Raw genomic sequence first — 17,683 nt, forward strand, 5'->3', positions numbered from 1 at the left:
GAAGTACCTCTGGGATATAGCTTAATTAGGTTTTCGAGTAATAGAATAATGCTACAACTTACCAGTTAAATAATACAGTGAAAAGCTTTCCCTAAAAAGAAATTCTTACAACTTTAAAAAAAGGTATCAAATTTCAGGACTAATTCTGTTCCCACCAGAAATATATCCTTTATTGTCAAGAAACAACTACATCCTAAATCTGAATCCTATGTATAACAGTGTTGTAATAACTATATTTATAGTCGTGCAACCTATGGAACTTTTACAGTTGATTGCATTCATCAGCTAAGCTATGAGGACCAGCCAATGTTACACAACATCCTTCTTACACTTAATTATAACAGTTTCCAGAAATGAGTTCAGAAGTTAAGGATTCTTTAAACTGAAAATAAACATGCTGAAAGGTAGATCTCCGCTCTGGATATCAGATCTCTCATTATATAAAATTAGACATTTAGGAAAAACTTAAAATCGTACAGGACCCCGGCTGCTGCCTAAGATAGCAGATTATTTGTAAAGAGTTCTGTGGTAGACACAAGTAAGAGGACACGATTAACTTAAAAGAGAAAAATCATTTCAAGCACCAAACTTGGTATCTTTGAGTCTGTCAAACCTTTGCTCATCAAAGTCTGAGAAATAGTGAAACGAATTCTTTGGTTCAAAGTCATGGTCATACTTAGTTCTATTAAAAGAAATTACAACAGGCTGAGAACTCAGGTACGTCTCTGCAAGCGGCCAGCGTAAACCAAGGTGATGGCGATGGAGCTAAAATAAAAAGAAATAATATCAATTTAGAGATTTTGATATAGCAGCCCAACAGTTCCCAGCTTGGGGGAGTGGTGCTGGGTGTGCTTTAATTCTAGGATCCTCTGCGTTAGGGCGCTTATAACCATTAATCAGTTATCTGAAGAACATGAGTAAGAATGAAGCACAAAAGGCAAACCAGAACCATGGTGTCGTCCACAGCTTCAGAAATAATATCAACTTGCTAATTAATCAAAAGTCACATTCTTTTTAACAATGCCTATTCTATAAGCCAACACTACAAGAAATGATTTTTTTAAATAAAGGAATTAAACTTGAAAATGTTGAGTGATTCCTATACAAAGAGGCAATAAAATATTACGTTCTCAGTTACTTCAAATTATCAGCATAATGTAGATAATGAAAAAGTTTAATATATTGTCATTGTAGCGATTCACTGGCTTGACTGATTCTACTGTCACCTGATTTGCTGGGAGAACATTTACTACTAAAGAATTTGGAAAACAAGATAAAAGGTGAATACCTCACCATACTTCACATATTATGAATTATTAGAGTGCTTTCCACATGCCCATCTATACATTTACTGTGATGAAACACCCATCATTGCAGTGCCACACAATCCCTTCAACTACTCTCACTGCAGCCTTCAAACCAAGAGAGTATCTCATTTTGTTTCAAAGTAGGCGGATTCTTTATTTCAAATGCTCCATGTGGTACAAGAAGAGGTACAGGCTGCTTCTTGCTTCCTAACCCTACGTGAGAAGGAAAAAAATGTATCTTCCTGCTACTTACATGTGATAACTTAAGGTTTTCCTCACGTTTGTTATTGTGGCTATCTGAAAAGCACTCTCCAAAGGCAGCCTTCTATTAGACACTACAGCATTGTCCTGCCTTTAGGAGAACAGCTAAATATACTTTTAAGTATCAAAGGTAGCTGTCTCCTCCTCGTGTAACTTTATCTAAAATAAACATGACAAAGAGATTTATACAGTTGTCTGCTTTGTCCTTGTGGTCACCTCCTCAGCAACCGTAAAGCTCCAAGATAAATTCTTCATCCTTCAGATCACCATCAACAGCGCAAACATCTTAGTTGCTGAAAATCTGGCATATTGTCTTATGAATATGGATTAATACTTAAACCAGGCTGTTGACAAATGCATGTCTTCTTCACTGACTGTTCAATGTAAATCTTCATCTAAGAGCACAGCTATTAGAATTGTTTGTTGCAGTTCCTTTATGTTCTGAGAAAACCAATTACCAATTATGTTCTGAGAAAACCAATTCTCTTATGTTCTGAGAAGACCAATTACTACTCTTTCCTATCCATCCTTGCAAGCTATCCCAGCAAAGCTCAGGAGTTAGAACCCACTTGTGCTCACACCTAATTGTTTGGGGTTTTTTGTTACAACAGTTTTAAAGGGAGAAGCCACAACCAAACTTCAGCTTAAATTACATTTCCTTAAAAAGAGTCCATAATATTTCGTAATTTAAAAATTGCAACTTATGATTCACTCTAGGAACTCAAAAAATATGGCTGAATAAATGTTTCTATTTTAATGGACTGAACAGCATCACAAGGGCAAGTAAAAAAAAAGTCAAGAAAAGGCACCAACAAACAGCCTTACAAAATAGTTTAATATTTTCATAGCAATAATTAACTTTTCCAGTCAAAATATTTTTTGAAAGCCTAAAGCAAAGCATTTTTATAGCAACTCCTAAAGAACACGCAGGGGGAAAGAGGCTTAATAGATGTAAGTAGTCTCATGACAACTCAGCTTTCTGAGGTGCGTACTTTTGGGTGAGCGTTGTCTGAGCTAGCCCTTTCTCTCCCTTCTAAAAAAGTTACATTGATACTTTAGAACTTTTTTTAAAAAACCTTATACAAAGAAACTGCATAGTTTTCACTCAAAAATATCACTAAATAAAAAAGCATTTCAGAACAGACCACGCAAACTTACCATATGGATTTGCACTAATATTAGTCACAATAAGCTCCAATGTTTGTCCTAAAATTTCTGATAATGGCACCAGACTGATTTCCAGGAGCCCTGGCTCAGCATGGTGTTTCCATACCAGTGCTATTTCAGCCTCAGGATTTGCAGATGAGGGCCAGCAATACTGCCTACTATTTTCCTCCTCAGGCACCCAACCTATGAGAAAACATCACATTTTACCAAAGTAAATACCTGAGGTCTTCAAAAGCGTACTAGAACTTTACATGCATTAAAAAAAAAAAAAAAAAAAAAAAAAAAAAAAAAAAACAACCCACAGTTAACTACAAACAGAAAGAGTAACGAGGAAAACTGTGCTGTGTCTCAGAGAAATGCCAGGGGACTGCAAATGTGACAACTATACCTTTAGCTGAAACCAGGTAAAGTCTGTGCAGCGAAGTGCAATTATTTTCAGGGTGTCAGAAGAGCAAAGCCTTTCTGGGTAGCGAACAAATGACATTCCAACTGTTTTCTGAATATGTTAAGTACCACTTTAAACTCTGGAAATACTGTCTAATTTTAAATCACTTCAAAAACAGATTCTCCCCCACCATTTAACCTGTGCTGCATCACAGGTACCTGGCATATCTCCATTTTCATCGGGCAAAGGATGGCTGTAAGAGAACTCTATGTCCTTGGCTGGAAGCAGGTATCTGCAACAGGCTTGAAAGTCTCTTCAACGTTCCAAACAAGTTCAAGGCATATAAATGTGACATTTAGTCTCCAAAAACTGTTAGCCAATTTACATTTTGATCATCTTTCAATGCAAGTATTAAAATGCCATTGATCTAAACCTCGTTTTACAGACAGTAGTCCCAGTTACTTTGTACCAGCAACAATATCTGTCATACTCATGCAGTCTACAATTAGGAGGGTTTAAAGAAGCATAGTAGCTTTTAAGCAGTTTAAAAGTTCAAAACTACCTAAGACTAAAAAATAGCTACTTAAACAGCCAACATTATATTTAAACTAGAGCGAGGGAAGTAGAATAGAATAGAATAGAATAGAATAGAATAGAATAGAATAGAATAGAATAGAATAGAATAGAATAGACCATTTCAGTTAAAAGGGACCTACAGCGATCATCTGGCCCAACTACCTGACCAATCCAGGGATGACCAAGATAAAGCATGTTGTTAAGGGCATTGTCCAGATGCCTTTCAAACACTGGCAGGCATGGGACATTGACCTGTTCTGGAAGCCTGTTCCAGTGTTTGGCCACCCTCTCAGTAAAGAAATGCTTCCTGATGTCCAATCTGAACGCCCCTGGTGCAGCTCTGAACCATTGCCATGTGTCCCATCACTGGACCCCAGGGAGAAGAGCTCAGCACCTCCCTCACCATATCCCCTCCTCAGGAAACAGCACAGTGATGAGGTGGCCCCTCAGCCTTGTTCCCTCCAACCTAGACAAACCCAGAGTCCTTAGCCGCTCCTCAGAGGACATGCCTTCCAGTCCTGTCACCAGCTTTGTTGCCCTTCTCTGGACACATTCGAGGACCTTTGCACCCTTCTTAAATGGAGGGGCCCAGAGCTGCACACAGCACTCCCAGTGAGGCTGCACTAATGCTGAATACAGCACGATGATCCCTGCTCTTGATTGGTTGGTTCTACTGTGTTTGGTGTCCCCCAGGATGCGGTTTGCCCTCTTGGTGCCAGGGCACACTGCTGGCTCCTGTTGAGTCTGCTGCCCACTAGCACCCCCACATCCCTTTCTGCAGGGCTGCTCTCCCAATTTACACTCACGCCCAGTGTTATTCCGCCCTAGGTGCAAAATCCAGCATTTCAACTTGTTAAATTTCATCATGGTAATCATTGCCCAATGCTCCCATCTATCTAGAAGGCATCATGTCCCTCAAGAGAGTCAAGAAGCACCTCCCAGTTTTCTATCATCAGCAAACTTGCTAACAGTGTATTCAACTCCTACATCCAGATCGTTGAGAAATGTATTGAACAGAACTGGCCCTAGAATTGAGCCCTGAGGAAAACTACTGGTGACTAGTCACCAGTCAGATGTACCCCCACCACTGACTACAACCCTCTGAGCTCTGCCACCCAGGCAGTTCTTCACCCAGCACACCGTGAACCCCCTCATCCCACAGGTGGACAATTTGTCCAAAAGGATGCTGCGAGGGACAGTATCAAAAGTCTTACTAAAACCCAGAAAAACTACATCCACTGCTTTCCCTTCATCCACAAGGTAGGTGACCTTATTGTAGAAGGATATCACATTAGTTTAACAGGACTTTCCCTTGGTGATCTCATCTTGACTGTGCCTGATGACTGAATTATTCTTTAAATGCCTTTCAATAGTATCCAGTATAATCTTCTTCATAACTTTTCCAGGAACTGAGCTTAAACTAAAACAGCTCTGTAGTACTCTGGGTCTTCCCTCATGCCCTTTCTGTAGACTGGAACAACGTTGGTTACCTTCCAGTCAGCGGGGACCTCCACAGACTCCCAAGACCTTTGGTAGATGGTCAAGAGGGGTTCTGCCATAACACCTGCTAGCTCCTTCAGTGCTCTGGGATGAAACTCATCGGGTCTTATGTACATTCAGCTGATACAGCTGACAATTTCATCATCCACAAAGAGAAAGCAACTGTTCCCACGCTCACTGCCCTCCAACCTCCTACAGCACTTAGACATACAGAAGTCCATGGGGCTGGTTGGGATCCACTTGAGCTGGCGGAGATGCTCACCAGGCCACTTTACATCATTTCTCATCAGCCCTGGCTACCTGGGGAGGTCCCAGCTGATAGGAGGTTGGCAAATATGACACCCATCTACAAGAAGGGCTGGACGGAGGATCCTGGCCTCTCTCCCTCTTTTCTATTCCTGATGAGTATTTAGAGACGACTTTGCCTTCTGTTTCACATAGTACATATAAACTAGAAGGGTTCCAGTTCAACACTGCAAAATTTTGAGATGTGTCTGCCTGTATTACTATGGCACTCATCACGACGAGCTGCTCCGAGCGTGCAGTTTGGAGCTGAGAGTCAACAGCAGCACATTAGTGCAGTGCACAGAGCAGTGGAACGCATGGTGGCAAACACATCCCAGCGTGAAATACTCAGTACCAGTGCTGTCAACTAAACACTTTCCCCCCAAAAAAGAGCAAAGAACTAAGTGATCTGGGGGTCTGAAACCAAAACCATAGTGTACAGCAGTCACAGCCCTAATTGCAGCCAAACCTCCTGCCACCCAGCTGTCCCCTCCCCGCCGGGCCGGGCTGGGACGGGTGGCTCCCACATGGCCGCTGCTGCCGCCCGACCCCCTGCCCCGCTCCGCCCCGCGGCCCCGCCCTCCCGCCCGGCCCACCGCAGCCCCGGCTGCTTGCGGGGCGCCACGGGAAATGGAGTCCGCCGCCGCCCGCGGGCAGCAGCCCCGCTAGGCCCCTCTGCGCCGGGGCAGGCTGCTGCCACCGCTTGCCCGCAGCCTGCAGCCCTCAGCTGAGGCGGCCGCCCGCCCTCCCTCGGCGGGGCCGGTCCCCCAGCTCGGCAGCCGCTCCTCAGGCAGTCTTTCCGCTCCCCGGGGTGCCCCACAGCCGGGCCCGAGCCTGGCTGCCCTGTCCCCAGGGCGTGGGGGCCTTGGCGGGCCCGATCTCGCCTCCCTCAGGGCAGCCGCCTGTTGTGGGTGCCCGGGGCCTCGCTGCACAGCCCGGGGGTGGCTCCAGCCAGACACCCGCTGCCCACCAGAGCTGCCGTGGCAGTCCCCGCCTTGGTGGGGCGGGGGCGAGGAACCAGGACGGACGGCCCCGGGGTGGAGATGAGGACAGGGAGAGGTCACGCGCCCATTGTGTGCCAGACTGACTCAGCTTGGGGAAATTAATTTCATTTATTGCCAGTCAAATCTAAGTCAGGTGATGAGAAACAAACCTCAGACCTCAACACACCTTATCCTCACCTCTCCCTCAGCTGTTGGGCTTACCGAACTGTGGGAGCCTTCTCATATTGTGTCTCTGTTCACAGCTCTCGCCTGCACTCCCCACCTTGGTCCCAGTGAGCAGTTTCATTCTGTGCTCAGGTGACTTCATCCCTTCAGAAATCACTTTATTCCAGTGCCGAAGTCCCCGTGGTCAGGTGTGCGGTATTCTCCTTTGCAGTTAGTCTTCAGGCCATCTGCTGATTCTTGAGTTACAGACAAGTTGATGGGCTCCTCAAGAGACGAGAAGTTGTTTCGATGCCTTCGTACTTCTTCCCCAGCTTCAGTGTCACTACCTTGGGACCGTTTGTGCACCGTTTATGCACCGTTTGTGCACCGTTTGTGCCCATGGAGTCACTGGCACCTGCTTATAATGTACGCGCCTGTCACCCTTCCCGCTGGCAGATCCATGGTGTACAGTACAGGTGTGCTCAGGTGATTAGTCCGTCCAGCCCAATGGTGGTGGTTTTGGTTTTATTTTCCCAAGGAACCAGCAGTCACATGCACTTCTAGTCCTCTTGCTTGAATTCTGCCGTGTATCTACCTCCCTTCTCTTTGGCTTCATCTATATCCTTCATACTCTTTAAGTGATGGCATCCTTCTCCTTTGAGGTCACGTCTTCTTTTCCTTTCAGCGCTTCCTTTTATGCTTTACTCCTACGTTCCCCAGTTTTGGTATAACAGTGCTAGATAGTTTTTGTTCAGGGCAGCCTGGGACCTGAATGGGTACAAAGGTGTTAATTGGGGACACAGGCATAACGCTGTTCTTGCTGCTTGAGCTGTGACAGTGGACATCATGGAAGCAAGAAAAAGCAATGAACCCCAGTAGTGTGAGCAGGTAACGGCTAACAGGGGACTAACAGGAAGCAGCAAGTTTCTCCATCCCAAGAAAAAGGTACAGTAAGAAACACACTGAGCACAAGCATTTTGTTTAAAAAAACAGTCAAAGAATGAGGTTTGTCTTAGATTTGTTTCTAAGACCACAGTTTATACAGCAAGAAACTGGGTACTATTTAAGCCCTGCCAAACGGTTTTGTTCCATTTTACATTAAGGAAACAGTGGAATGGGAGACTCTTTGAAACGGTCCGATTTTTCGTACTTTACTCTGAAGCCATGGAGGTAAAAGGAAGATGTTCAAGCTGGACAGGTCTCATAGCACCATCTTGATGATCTCACGAGATGGAGGAGCGGCTGGCAATCATGGAACCTCGGAAGTGAAACATTCTATACTGGCTGGCAACTGCCTTCATTGGTTCAGCAAGCCTGGAGCAGGTACCACCTCCTTCGTTCGAGCGTATTTTTGTCAGTGCTAGTTTTGTTTCAATAAAGAAGCAGAGCTAAAGTTCTGAAGGTCTAGTTTTTGAAGGAAAACTACTGCTTTCAGGATAAGAATACAATTTGCCTGACTGTTGATAACTTTAACTTTTTCATGTTTGTTCTGGCAATATTAAGAGAGTGGAAGAGAAGCACAGAGGGTGAAAATGGCCGCTATTTCCATTTTTATTCCCACTATGGAAAGGTAAATGCTGTAGATTTTAGAGTGGTTTGTATCCTTGATTTTCTTATATGTCCGTGTTGAAAGGGAGATTTATTATGTAAAGTTAGAAGTTGATATGTTATGGCAGCATCTGTAGATCAAATATTGATCTTTGGAAGCCATGAGAAGAGCTAATGATCATCTAAACTATGGAAAATTTCTCCTGGGAACTGGGCTCAGATACTCAAAGAACACACAAGTTAAAAACCACGCATAAAGTTCACTCATCACTTTCTTATTGAACCGATGTTACATTGATTCTGAATAAACAGGCCATGTTTGTAATTTCTGCTTATAGCGACTACCTGAATTTCTGCAAAATCAGTTATTTAAAGCAAAGTCCTTCAGAACGTGTTTGTTCTTCAAATAAATATTTATATTTCACCTGGTGAAAATGCAGGGGTGGGTGTAGGGCTCTTTGTTATTGCATACATTTCAGCACCAGGGATTTAGGCATTAAAGCCTGGGCAGTGGGCTTTGGCTCCAGCCCCCAGCGTGTCTCAGGGGATGGCCCAGTCGTACTGACTACAGTCAAAAAGTGGCATGGTTTTGAGATGCTGCTCCTAGACCCAGCAGTTAAAGTCGAACTTGTTGAAACTGACCTTCAGATATTCAAATATTTTCAAGTGTGACTTTGTTTTCCTCTAAAACATTACTCAGGAACTCGTTAAGGAATAACCAGCAACCTGGCATTTCCAGCTGTCAGCTGGGATGTCATGCATATCCAAGATATAAACCCGAGTTTATATTTGTCACCGTAATACTGTTATACCTGGACTACTGTATCATCTCCCCCATTAATTAAAACCAAAAAGTTTTAAAAGAGGAGATTCACATTTAAGGCAACCACTAGGGTATGGGAATCTAGTGTGACTTACCCACAAAGTCATTTTCCTCATGGGTGCAGATTGTGTCTCTGTGAAAAAGGCTCTTGGCTGTGTTCACCGAAGCACATCATATATTACTCCACTTAGTCCATTTTTATTGTTGTATTTACAATACTTGAAAACTGTTTTCTCCTGCAGCAAAAGTACAGCAACATCTCCTGTTTCTGGGAGAGACAACCCTTAGGCTGTGTGAGGATCAGTTGTGCATTCCATCATAGCAAACCTCGTTATATAAATGGACTTTTTTTGCCACCTACTAACAGTGAGTAAAAATATATTCTCAACAATTTGTTCATGAGAGTAAGTAGATACAGGAAAAAGTCCTTCCAGTGCTTGCTTCCCATGCTTACGTAGTATATATTAGGGTCAAGAAATGTACCATGGCAAATCAATTAGGTATGATTTGCTATCCCAGCAAGTTGAAGGCAAAGAAAGGAATTGTATTGTCATTTGAACAGGGTTGCTGTATGATTTTTTTAAGCTGTCATGTTACGGATCATCCTATCAGTGACATGGAAGATGAACTCACAAATGGTAATTTAGGTTGCCAAGGTCCACGGAGTTGGACCAAAGTGTTGCTTTACTTGGGTATTTCCTAGATTAAATCTCTCTAGTAGTGGAAGTGGTGAGTAGGCAGGTAATGATTTAAGACAAATGAAACATAGTGCGTGTGGTGGTGGGAGGAGGTTCGTAGGGCCACCAGTACCAATATCTGTTGATAAAGCACAACATGCTGGATGGATGAGACCCCCACTTGGATAGATAACATCAGATTACAGTGCTGTGTGAGCAGCTGTATTTCCATTTCATCATTTTGAATAAATTTTTCAGGCTTGAACATCGGATGCAGGCTATTGAAATACAGTAATACTGTACAAAGCAGTACAATATCTGAAAATCAGAGTATTTATGGGGAAAAAAAAAACATTATAAGTTGTTTTTTTTTCCCTCAGTGCATTGAAAGAGGAGCTCTTGTCTAGCAGGACTCCTAGTAGACAGCTGGAACCTGGACCAGGGTAAGAGTCCAGGGCAGGGAACTTAACAGATGTCAGAAATCGGGCAGAAGCCAGAGTGAGAGCAAGTCATAGAATCATAGAATGGATCAGTTTGGAAGGGACCTTAAAGATAATCTCGTTCCAACCCCCCTGCCATGGGCAGGGACACCTTCCACTAGACCAGGTTGCCCAAGACCATGTCCAGCCTGGCCTTGAACACCTCCAGGGATGGGGCAGCCACAGCTTCTCTGGGCAACCTGCGCCAGGGGCTCACCACCCTCAGAGTGAAAAATTTCTTCCTGATATCTAATCTAAATCTCCTGTCTTCCAGTTTGAAGTCATTCCTCCTCATCCTATCACTACCTGCTGTTGTAAAAAATCCCTCTCCTGCCTTCTTTTTAGCCCCCTGGAAGGCTGTTATAAGGTCTCCCTGGAACCTTCTCTTCTCCAGGCTGAACAACCCCAGCTCTCTCAGCCTGTCCTCATAGAAGAGGTGCTCCAGCCCTCTGATCATCTTCGTGACCCTCCTCTGGACCTGCTCCAACAGGTCCATGTCCTTCTTGTGCTGAGGAGTCCAAAGCTGGATGCAGTACTCCAGGTGGGATCTCACCAGATCAGAGTAGAGGGGAAGAATCACCTCCCTTGACCTGCTGGCTACACTTCTGATGCAGCCCAGGATATGGTTGGCTTTCTGGGCTGTGATTGCACATTGCCAGCTCATATTGAGCTTCTCATCAATCAGCACCCTCAGGTCTTTCTCCTCAGGGCTGCTGTCCATTCATTCTCCACCCAGCCTGGATTTGTGCTTGGGATTGCCCCAACCCAGATGTAGGACCTTGCACTTGGCCTTGTTGAACTTCATGAGCTTGGCATGGGCGCACCTCTCCAGCCTGTCCAGATCCCTCTGGGTGGCATCCCTTCCTTCCAGCATGTTGACCACTCCATGCAGCTTGGTATCATTGGCAAACTTGATGAGGGTGCACTCAGTCCCACTGTCCATGTCACCAACAATGATGCTTAACAGCCCCAGTCTGAGTACTGGCCCCTGAGGAACACCACTTGTCACTGGACGCCGCTTGGACAACAAGCCATTGACAACAACCTTTTGAGTGCGGCCATACAGCCAGTTCCTTATCCACTGAGTGGTCCGTCAGTCAAATCCATGTCTCTCCAACTTAGAGATCAGGATGTCATGCCGGACAGTGTCAAATGCGTTGCATAAGTCCAGGTAGATGATGTCTGTTGCTCTCCCCTGATCCACCAACACTGTAACCCTGTCATAGAAGGCCACTAAATTTGTCAGGCATGACTTGCCCATGGTAAAGCCATGTTGACTGCTACCAGTCACCTTTCATGTGCCTTAGCAGAGTTTCCAGGAGGACCTACTCCATGATCTTACTGGGCACAGAGGTGAGACTGACCAGCCTGTAGTTCCCTGTATTCTCCTTTTTTCCCTTTTTGTAAATGGGGGTTACATTTGCCGTTTTCCAGTCAGCAGGAACTTCACCAGACTGCCACGACTTTCAAATATAGCAGGAAGCAGCTTAGCAACTTCATCTGCCAGTTCCCTCAGGACTCGCAGATGGATTTCGTTGGTCCCATGGACTAATGTACCTTCAGGTTCCATAGACGGTCTCATGCTTGATCTTCACCTACAGTGGCGGTTCTTCATTCTCCCAGTTGCTGCCTTTGCCTTTTGTGACTTGGGCAATGTGGTTAGAGCCCTTCTCAGTGAAGATTGAGGCAAAAATATCATTGAGTACCTCAGCCTTGTCCATGTCCTGGCTGACCAGGTGGCCTGCTTCCTTCCAGAAAGGACCCACATCTTCCCTAGAAGAATATCTTTTCTGATTTTCTTCTAATTAAGTGTAAATTATTTTCGTGGACTTCATATTCTTTTTCAAAATCTATATTTTGTACTTAGTAAAGAGAGTTGTGATTTGGAAAACTGATAGAAAAAGAATGTCTACAAGCTAAAAAAATGCCATCTTAGCATTGCTAAATCCTTCAAAACTGATGTCATGAGGAGTGATATGGGCCTGCCTATTATTCAGCATGTTTAAAGTAGTTTCACAGGTGGGGTCCTGAACTCACTCACTCACTTCAGCCCAGGTATTACTGATCACGTTTCCCTAAGCTCTATATATCTTAAAAGGGATTGGAAGAAAGAAGATTTCTGCCTCAAATTAATCTATCCACCAGCTGGAAGAGATAGCCAGCCTTTTTAAAGTAGTATAGAATGATAAAGATATTCCTGTTTTCAAAAGACCTTATTCAACGCTGCCTTGTCTGCCCATTCAGAGGAGCAAGTGCCCGTGATTCTTCCTACTCTCTGTAGTTGGAAGATGCTCTTGGGGGGGAAAGTCTTTCCTACTCTCTTGTAGTTGGAAGATGTCAACCTCCACAGAAGACCTTTTCTAAAAGGCACAATCTGTCTATTTAACGATTCCTTCAATATGATAATGATTTAAAAACTGTACCTACTGGTCTGAACCTGGACCTGATATTCTAGTTCCCTCCTAATAAAATAAATATAATGTTCTTATCTGCAGGTGTCCCATTGCCACAGAGTGTACAAGAAGGGATTCTGCCTGCAGCCCATCATCAAGAATCACTCAGAAATCAAAAGAATATTTTACTACCCATTCACCCTCCACTGATTATAAACCTCAATGACAAAGAGGATGAAGAGGACAATGAAGAGGAAGAGAACTGTAAACAATTTTTTTCTTTCTTTTACAAGGAAGCAGAGTGGGGCTTTTGGACTCTTGCAATGTACTTCACAACTGATGTATTATAATAACCATTACATTTTTAGAAAAGAGTTGTTGACAAGTTTTGGAAATAGTTTCCAGCTAATCTTCAAAATATTGGAACTGGTAGTCACCAGATATGAGTGAGGCAACATTTTCTAACTCCTGTGAAATACCTAGTTGTATATTACAACAGTGGTATAATTCACATACCTCTTTTTTATTCAATAAAGTTTAAAATGTGATCCACCATTCAGGCAGCCATCCAATACTCTTCAAAATTTCTCAAAATTTGGGGATGAAATAACAAGTTCAGGAGGTACTTCTTTTCCTGGAAACAATCTTAAACCTAGCAAAGACAATCCAGACAAAACCCTTCACTAGATAACTGCAGTGTCTATGTGTATATATTTACATTATAATTTATTTACATTTTTTGAACTGTAGTTAAACTGTTGACTGTATCTCACTTAGAGATGAGAGATTCATAGGGACGGAATGAATAGCACATTCCCAGAGGGTGAGAGAAGGACCTCCTCTCCTGCATGCACCCCGCAAATGACTGTGCTGGTTCTCCATCAGCCCTGAGCTGCCTTTCCCCTGCCCTTTGTGTGGGTACTGTTAGGGCCTCCGAACTCGGTGTCAGTCTGAGTTGGCCACTTTAACAGAAAAAGCAGGGCTTTGTTCATCTGAGTAGCCTTAATTAAGACAGATAAGGAGTGCTCACTTCACCAGCTCTGCCAGCAGACGTCACAGGACAGTCACTTTGGGCAGAGGTTTGGTGACATGCACTCCCTGGTGACATGTTTAGTCAGAAGATTTCCTTTTGGGTGCAAATGAAGGATTATTTTTCAAATGAGTACTGAAGATGTTTTTGAATCATTTTAAATCAACAAACGTTAACTTCTTAATATGTGTTGTAACTGCAATTCCATTGCGCTTGGCAATACCTAATATTGAGGAATCATTTTTCTGTCCCGAAGCAGAGGCTGCAGTCAGCAAAGAAACATCCATGACTGAAATTAGATTAATTATGGTATTAAGAATTGTTGAAGGTCTTTGTATAGATACCTAGTAATCTTATAAAAATATTTCCTATAGATGTTTCTGATTGGGTGCCTAAAACTGCTGCAGATATTGAAGAGGAAAGAGCTATAAAGGAAATGTGCTATAAATCTGGTAAATATGGAATTAGTCATTCTTTTCTAAACAGCAATGCTGCCAATATAGTAAGCTTTGCTTTTTTTCCCTCTCGGGACATATTTAGGTCAGTATTACAGGATACAGTACCCTCATGAACACCAATCAACAAAAACTATGTCTTCACCTCGGAAAAATGAGCTATTACTTTTGGAAGCTACCGAGCGAGACATGCAGAAAGGCAAATACTTCCCATCTTCTGGGACAATGTTTACCAGTTTTTAAATTACTGTTACAGGGAGAAACTATGACATAGTTTGCCCGTCCTCCCCGTTTTTTTAATTTAGTGACGATAAAAGATAGCATATTATAAAAGGCATAAAAATACTTAATTCATTTTTTCCCCATATATATATACACTGTCACACGCGTGGTGACTCCCTGCATCAGTCGATTGTAGATGGAAAAGGTGGAAATGGGCTGTTAACCCTACGCGTACTTTCCTGAGATACACAATGTACGTCTTTCATAGGATTTTTCTTCATAATCAAGATTTATGTAGTCTAAGTTTAACCACCCTAAGGTTAGGAGTGTAGTTTAAATTTCTCATCTAGGTTCTTTGTTGGAAATGGAGAGAGACGGGCACTCTTTTGGGGCTATTTATTGTATCATAAGACAGTGTCAAATACAGGTGAGAGGACTCACTTTCGCAGAGGTGCTTTGCGCTCTCAGCTGGCTGTCTTGGGTGTCTAGAGGATTAGATACAGCGATACACCAAACTTTTATATAACTAAATTTAGATTAAATAAATACCCCCTTGAAGGGAATTATAAAAGATAGTAATAAAAAAGTTGCATTTTGTTTTGCATGTTGTGTTTTATCCAACATAATTAAGATCAAAGGAAGACAAGCTAGTAAGTATCTACCTCCCTTAATATTTTTCTCCTTCATTCTTGACCAAGTGGCATGACTGAAAAAAATCTATTAGTTCATTTAATGAACCAGTAATAATATAATTCCATTATAGAAAGGAGAGTTATGTTCTTAATATAACAAGACACCAGATTAATCAGGAGATCAGTCATTAAGAAACGTTGGGCAGAAACATAACCTGCTACTTTTAATAAAAAATAATAATATTTCTTTTGTGTAAATGTCCAGGATGAAATCTTGATAATACTGTTTTATGTAAAACAGATTTGAGTAGGATGATGTGCAAACAGAAAAACGAGAATGGAAAAGTTTTCTCCATTTTGAATACTACAGACAGGTGAAGTCACGTTTTTTGACTTACCATTTTTGCCAGCCTAAATTGTTAAATGGAATTGGGAAACATTATTTTCTTCTCATTTCTACATTTAAAATGTTTGTTATTAAAATAGTTTTGATAAGCTATTATTTCTGGCAAGTATTTAGATATATTTAGACTATAGACAAGGAAATCAGTAACAATATATGAATACAGCCTTTAAAATATGTATTATAACTGCATACATTCAGAGAAAAGGATAGAGATGAGAAACAATTCTAGAATTAAATCTTTCTTTATACCCATATGTATTGAAAGCTTTTGAAATGGACTGTTTATGTAATTTTTTTGTGAGCCTTAATGAGTCAGCTATTTGGTTTCATGTTATTTGCATTTTTTTATTTATTTCAGTTATAAACTTCACGTAATTATAAGAAGAGTATAGTCTTCGCATTGTGCTCACTTCTCGGGATGCTCTTGAGTACAGATAACTCTGTGAGAGTCCTTTCCTATAGGAGGTGATTGTTTTGTGGCACAGAAGAACACATTTGTTGAAGGGAAAAGATGCAAGGCACTACCACGGGAAAGAGAATCAATTCCATCAAAATATTCCAGTGTGAAAGCCACTTAATGATGATGTATTTCCTAATTTTTAGATGAGATTATTTTTCTTCCTCTTCAAGTGCAGTGGATGTTACACATGTTGCATAAAACCAATCTGAAGTAAAATCTTCTTTCATTGGAAGATGACAGCAGTTGTTCTATCTTGTGGTCCACCTCTGCTGCTTTTAGCCAGTCTGCATCCTCTGTTAAATTCAATGTGAGCAGGATCAGTCCCTGACTTACCAAAATCAGGTGAAACAGATTTGAATGTAGGTGGTATCTCACAGAACATGGGCTTTAACAGAACCAGTAAAACTATGGTCAAGGAAAGAGCATAACACTTGATAAAGTGCATTTAAAACCTAGTCACATAGAGCAAATTAAAATACTGACACCTAAGTACTTTGGTGGATAGGCTTCATCCTTTTCACAAGAGAATTCTAGATTAGATTTGGCAGTGTATAAAATGTCTCAATCTGATTATTGTAGGCAAATTGTCACCTGATACTACTTTGAGGTTTTAGAGCAAAAAGAAAAAAAAGTACCGGTTTTGGCTTTCAACCACCCCATAAACTGAAGCAGAAGTCCATAATTTCTGCTGCGCTCTGGCCTGAACTGAGAGGAACCAAAAGTGCTTATTTACATTAGCAGGAGAAAAGGAAGAACAGGCAAAGCCTGTCATACTGCAGAGTAGCAGGGGTCAGGTGAAGAGCCCTGTGGCTACTTTATACTGCCACTTGCCTTGTGAGGCTCTGTTTGTACTTCAAAATGGGCTTACCTCTGCCACCAGTGCTATGACAATTTTAGTCTCATCAATTGCAGTATTTTGTTATGTTCACGAACTGCCCAAGTTCCAGGTTGTGTCTAGATGCTGCAGACAGAAGTAATTCATAGTTCAGCCAGGAGGTGTCCTTTGGCGTGCATTGGTCTCCATGGGTGCAACCATGAATGTTCCAGATGTCCACATGCCACTGATGCAGTGCAGAGAAAGGATGTACCTGGGCAGGTGGTCAGCACTGAGAGGAGAGCAGTGGATGAGGGGGTTGTGTTCACAGCTGCTATTGAGACAGTCTGAAAAGACAGATACGTTCAGAGAAAGGGACAGAGATGTTTCCCCAAAGTGTTTCTTCAATTGAGTTCTCTGAGGCACATCACAGGTACTATGATGACATGCACCTTGAAAATACCATAATTTTGGAAAAGAAAGGTGTTCTGTGGAGTTATAAAAAAGACCTGTCTATAGTATAATGCCCTTAGTCACTAGGTATGTTGACATTGGAGGTAAAGCTCCTATACGAAGGTTGAATCTTTAGCCATTCGGTGGTATTTCTGCAATGCTGTTTGTCACCATGTCAGCAATGCCAGTTCAGCTGTCAAAACTATGTGTGGGTCCCTCCTGGAAACTGTACCACTGAGGATTTAAATTATCCTTTTATAAATTGAAGTTGTGTTTATCCCATGTCATTGTTCAGCTTGTAGGGCAACATGCAGGTGAACTGATACAACCGAGACATAGGCAAAGCACACCTCGTGGGAGAAGGATGAGAAATAAGCACCTGTAGACAGGAACGTGTTAAGGTTCCTGTTTTATTACTAAATGAGTTCTCTTGTAAGGACACACAGCTCAAGCTCACAAGTTGTGACCTTACGCTTCGGAGTCTGTTTGCATTGGGTTCTGTTTCGGTCATACATTTTGACTTTGGAAAAGGTTTTGTTCCCCCTGTGACACACATACATACTGCATGCAACTTCTGATTCTCAGTTATTACAAATGCATAGGTGGATTAGAGCAAATGTTTGTAGTTTTAAATGGCAAACCCTAAATGCAATATTCATGAA

General features: G+C 42.3%; 2 protein-coding genes across 2 annotated transcripts; one reads left to right on the top strand and one right to left on the bottom strand.

Annotated features, from left to right (window-relative positions):
• Window positions 1-576: 576 nt before the first annotated feature.
• LOC309680001 (RNA ligase 1-like) lies at window positions 577-3,614 on the bottom strand (the record flags this gene model as incomplete). Its single annotated transcript, XM_082493486.1, is given in 7 exon segments — window positions 577-765; window positions 1,353-1,398; window positions 1,400-1,520; window positions 2,727-2,918; window positions 3,339-3,407; window positions 3,410-3,489; window positions 3,583-3,614. Coding segments are annotated over 7 exon segments (729 nt in total).
• Window positions 3,615-7,793: 4,179 nt separating this feature from the next.
• On the top strand, window positions 7,794-14,277 carry LOC309680002 (uncharacterized protein C12orf50 homolog; the record flags this gene model as incomplete). The annotated part of the gene is made up of 4 exons (XM_082493487.1): window positions 7,794-7,799; window positions 9,243-9,359; window positions 13,920-14,031; window positions 14,120-14,277. The coding sequence occupies 4 exons, from the start codon at window positions 7,794-7,796 to the stop codon at window positions 14,275-14,277; spliced, it is 393 nt and encodes a 130-aa protein (XP_082349613.1).
• Between the last annotated feature and the right edge of the window lie 3,406 nt (window positions 14,278-17,683).

This window comes from Vanellus vanellus, assembly GCF_965231255.1.
Source record: "Vanellus vanellus genome assembly, chromosome: 20".
Lineage (NCBI taxonomy): Eukaryota > Metazoa > Chordata > Aves > Charadriiformes > Charadriidae > Vanellus > Vanellus vanellus.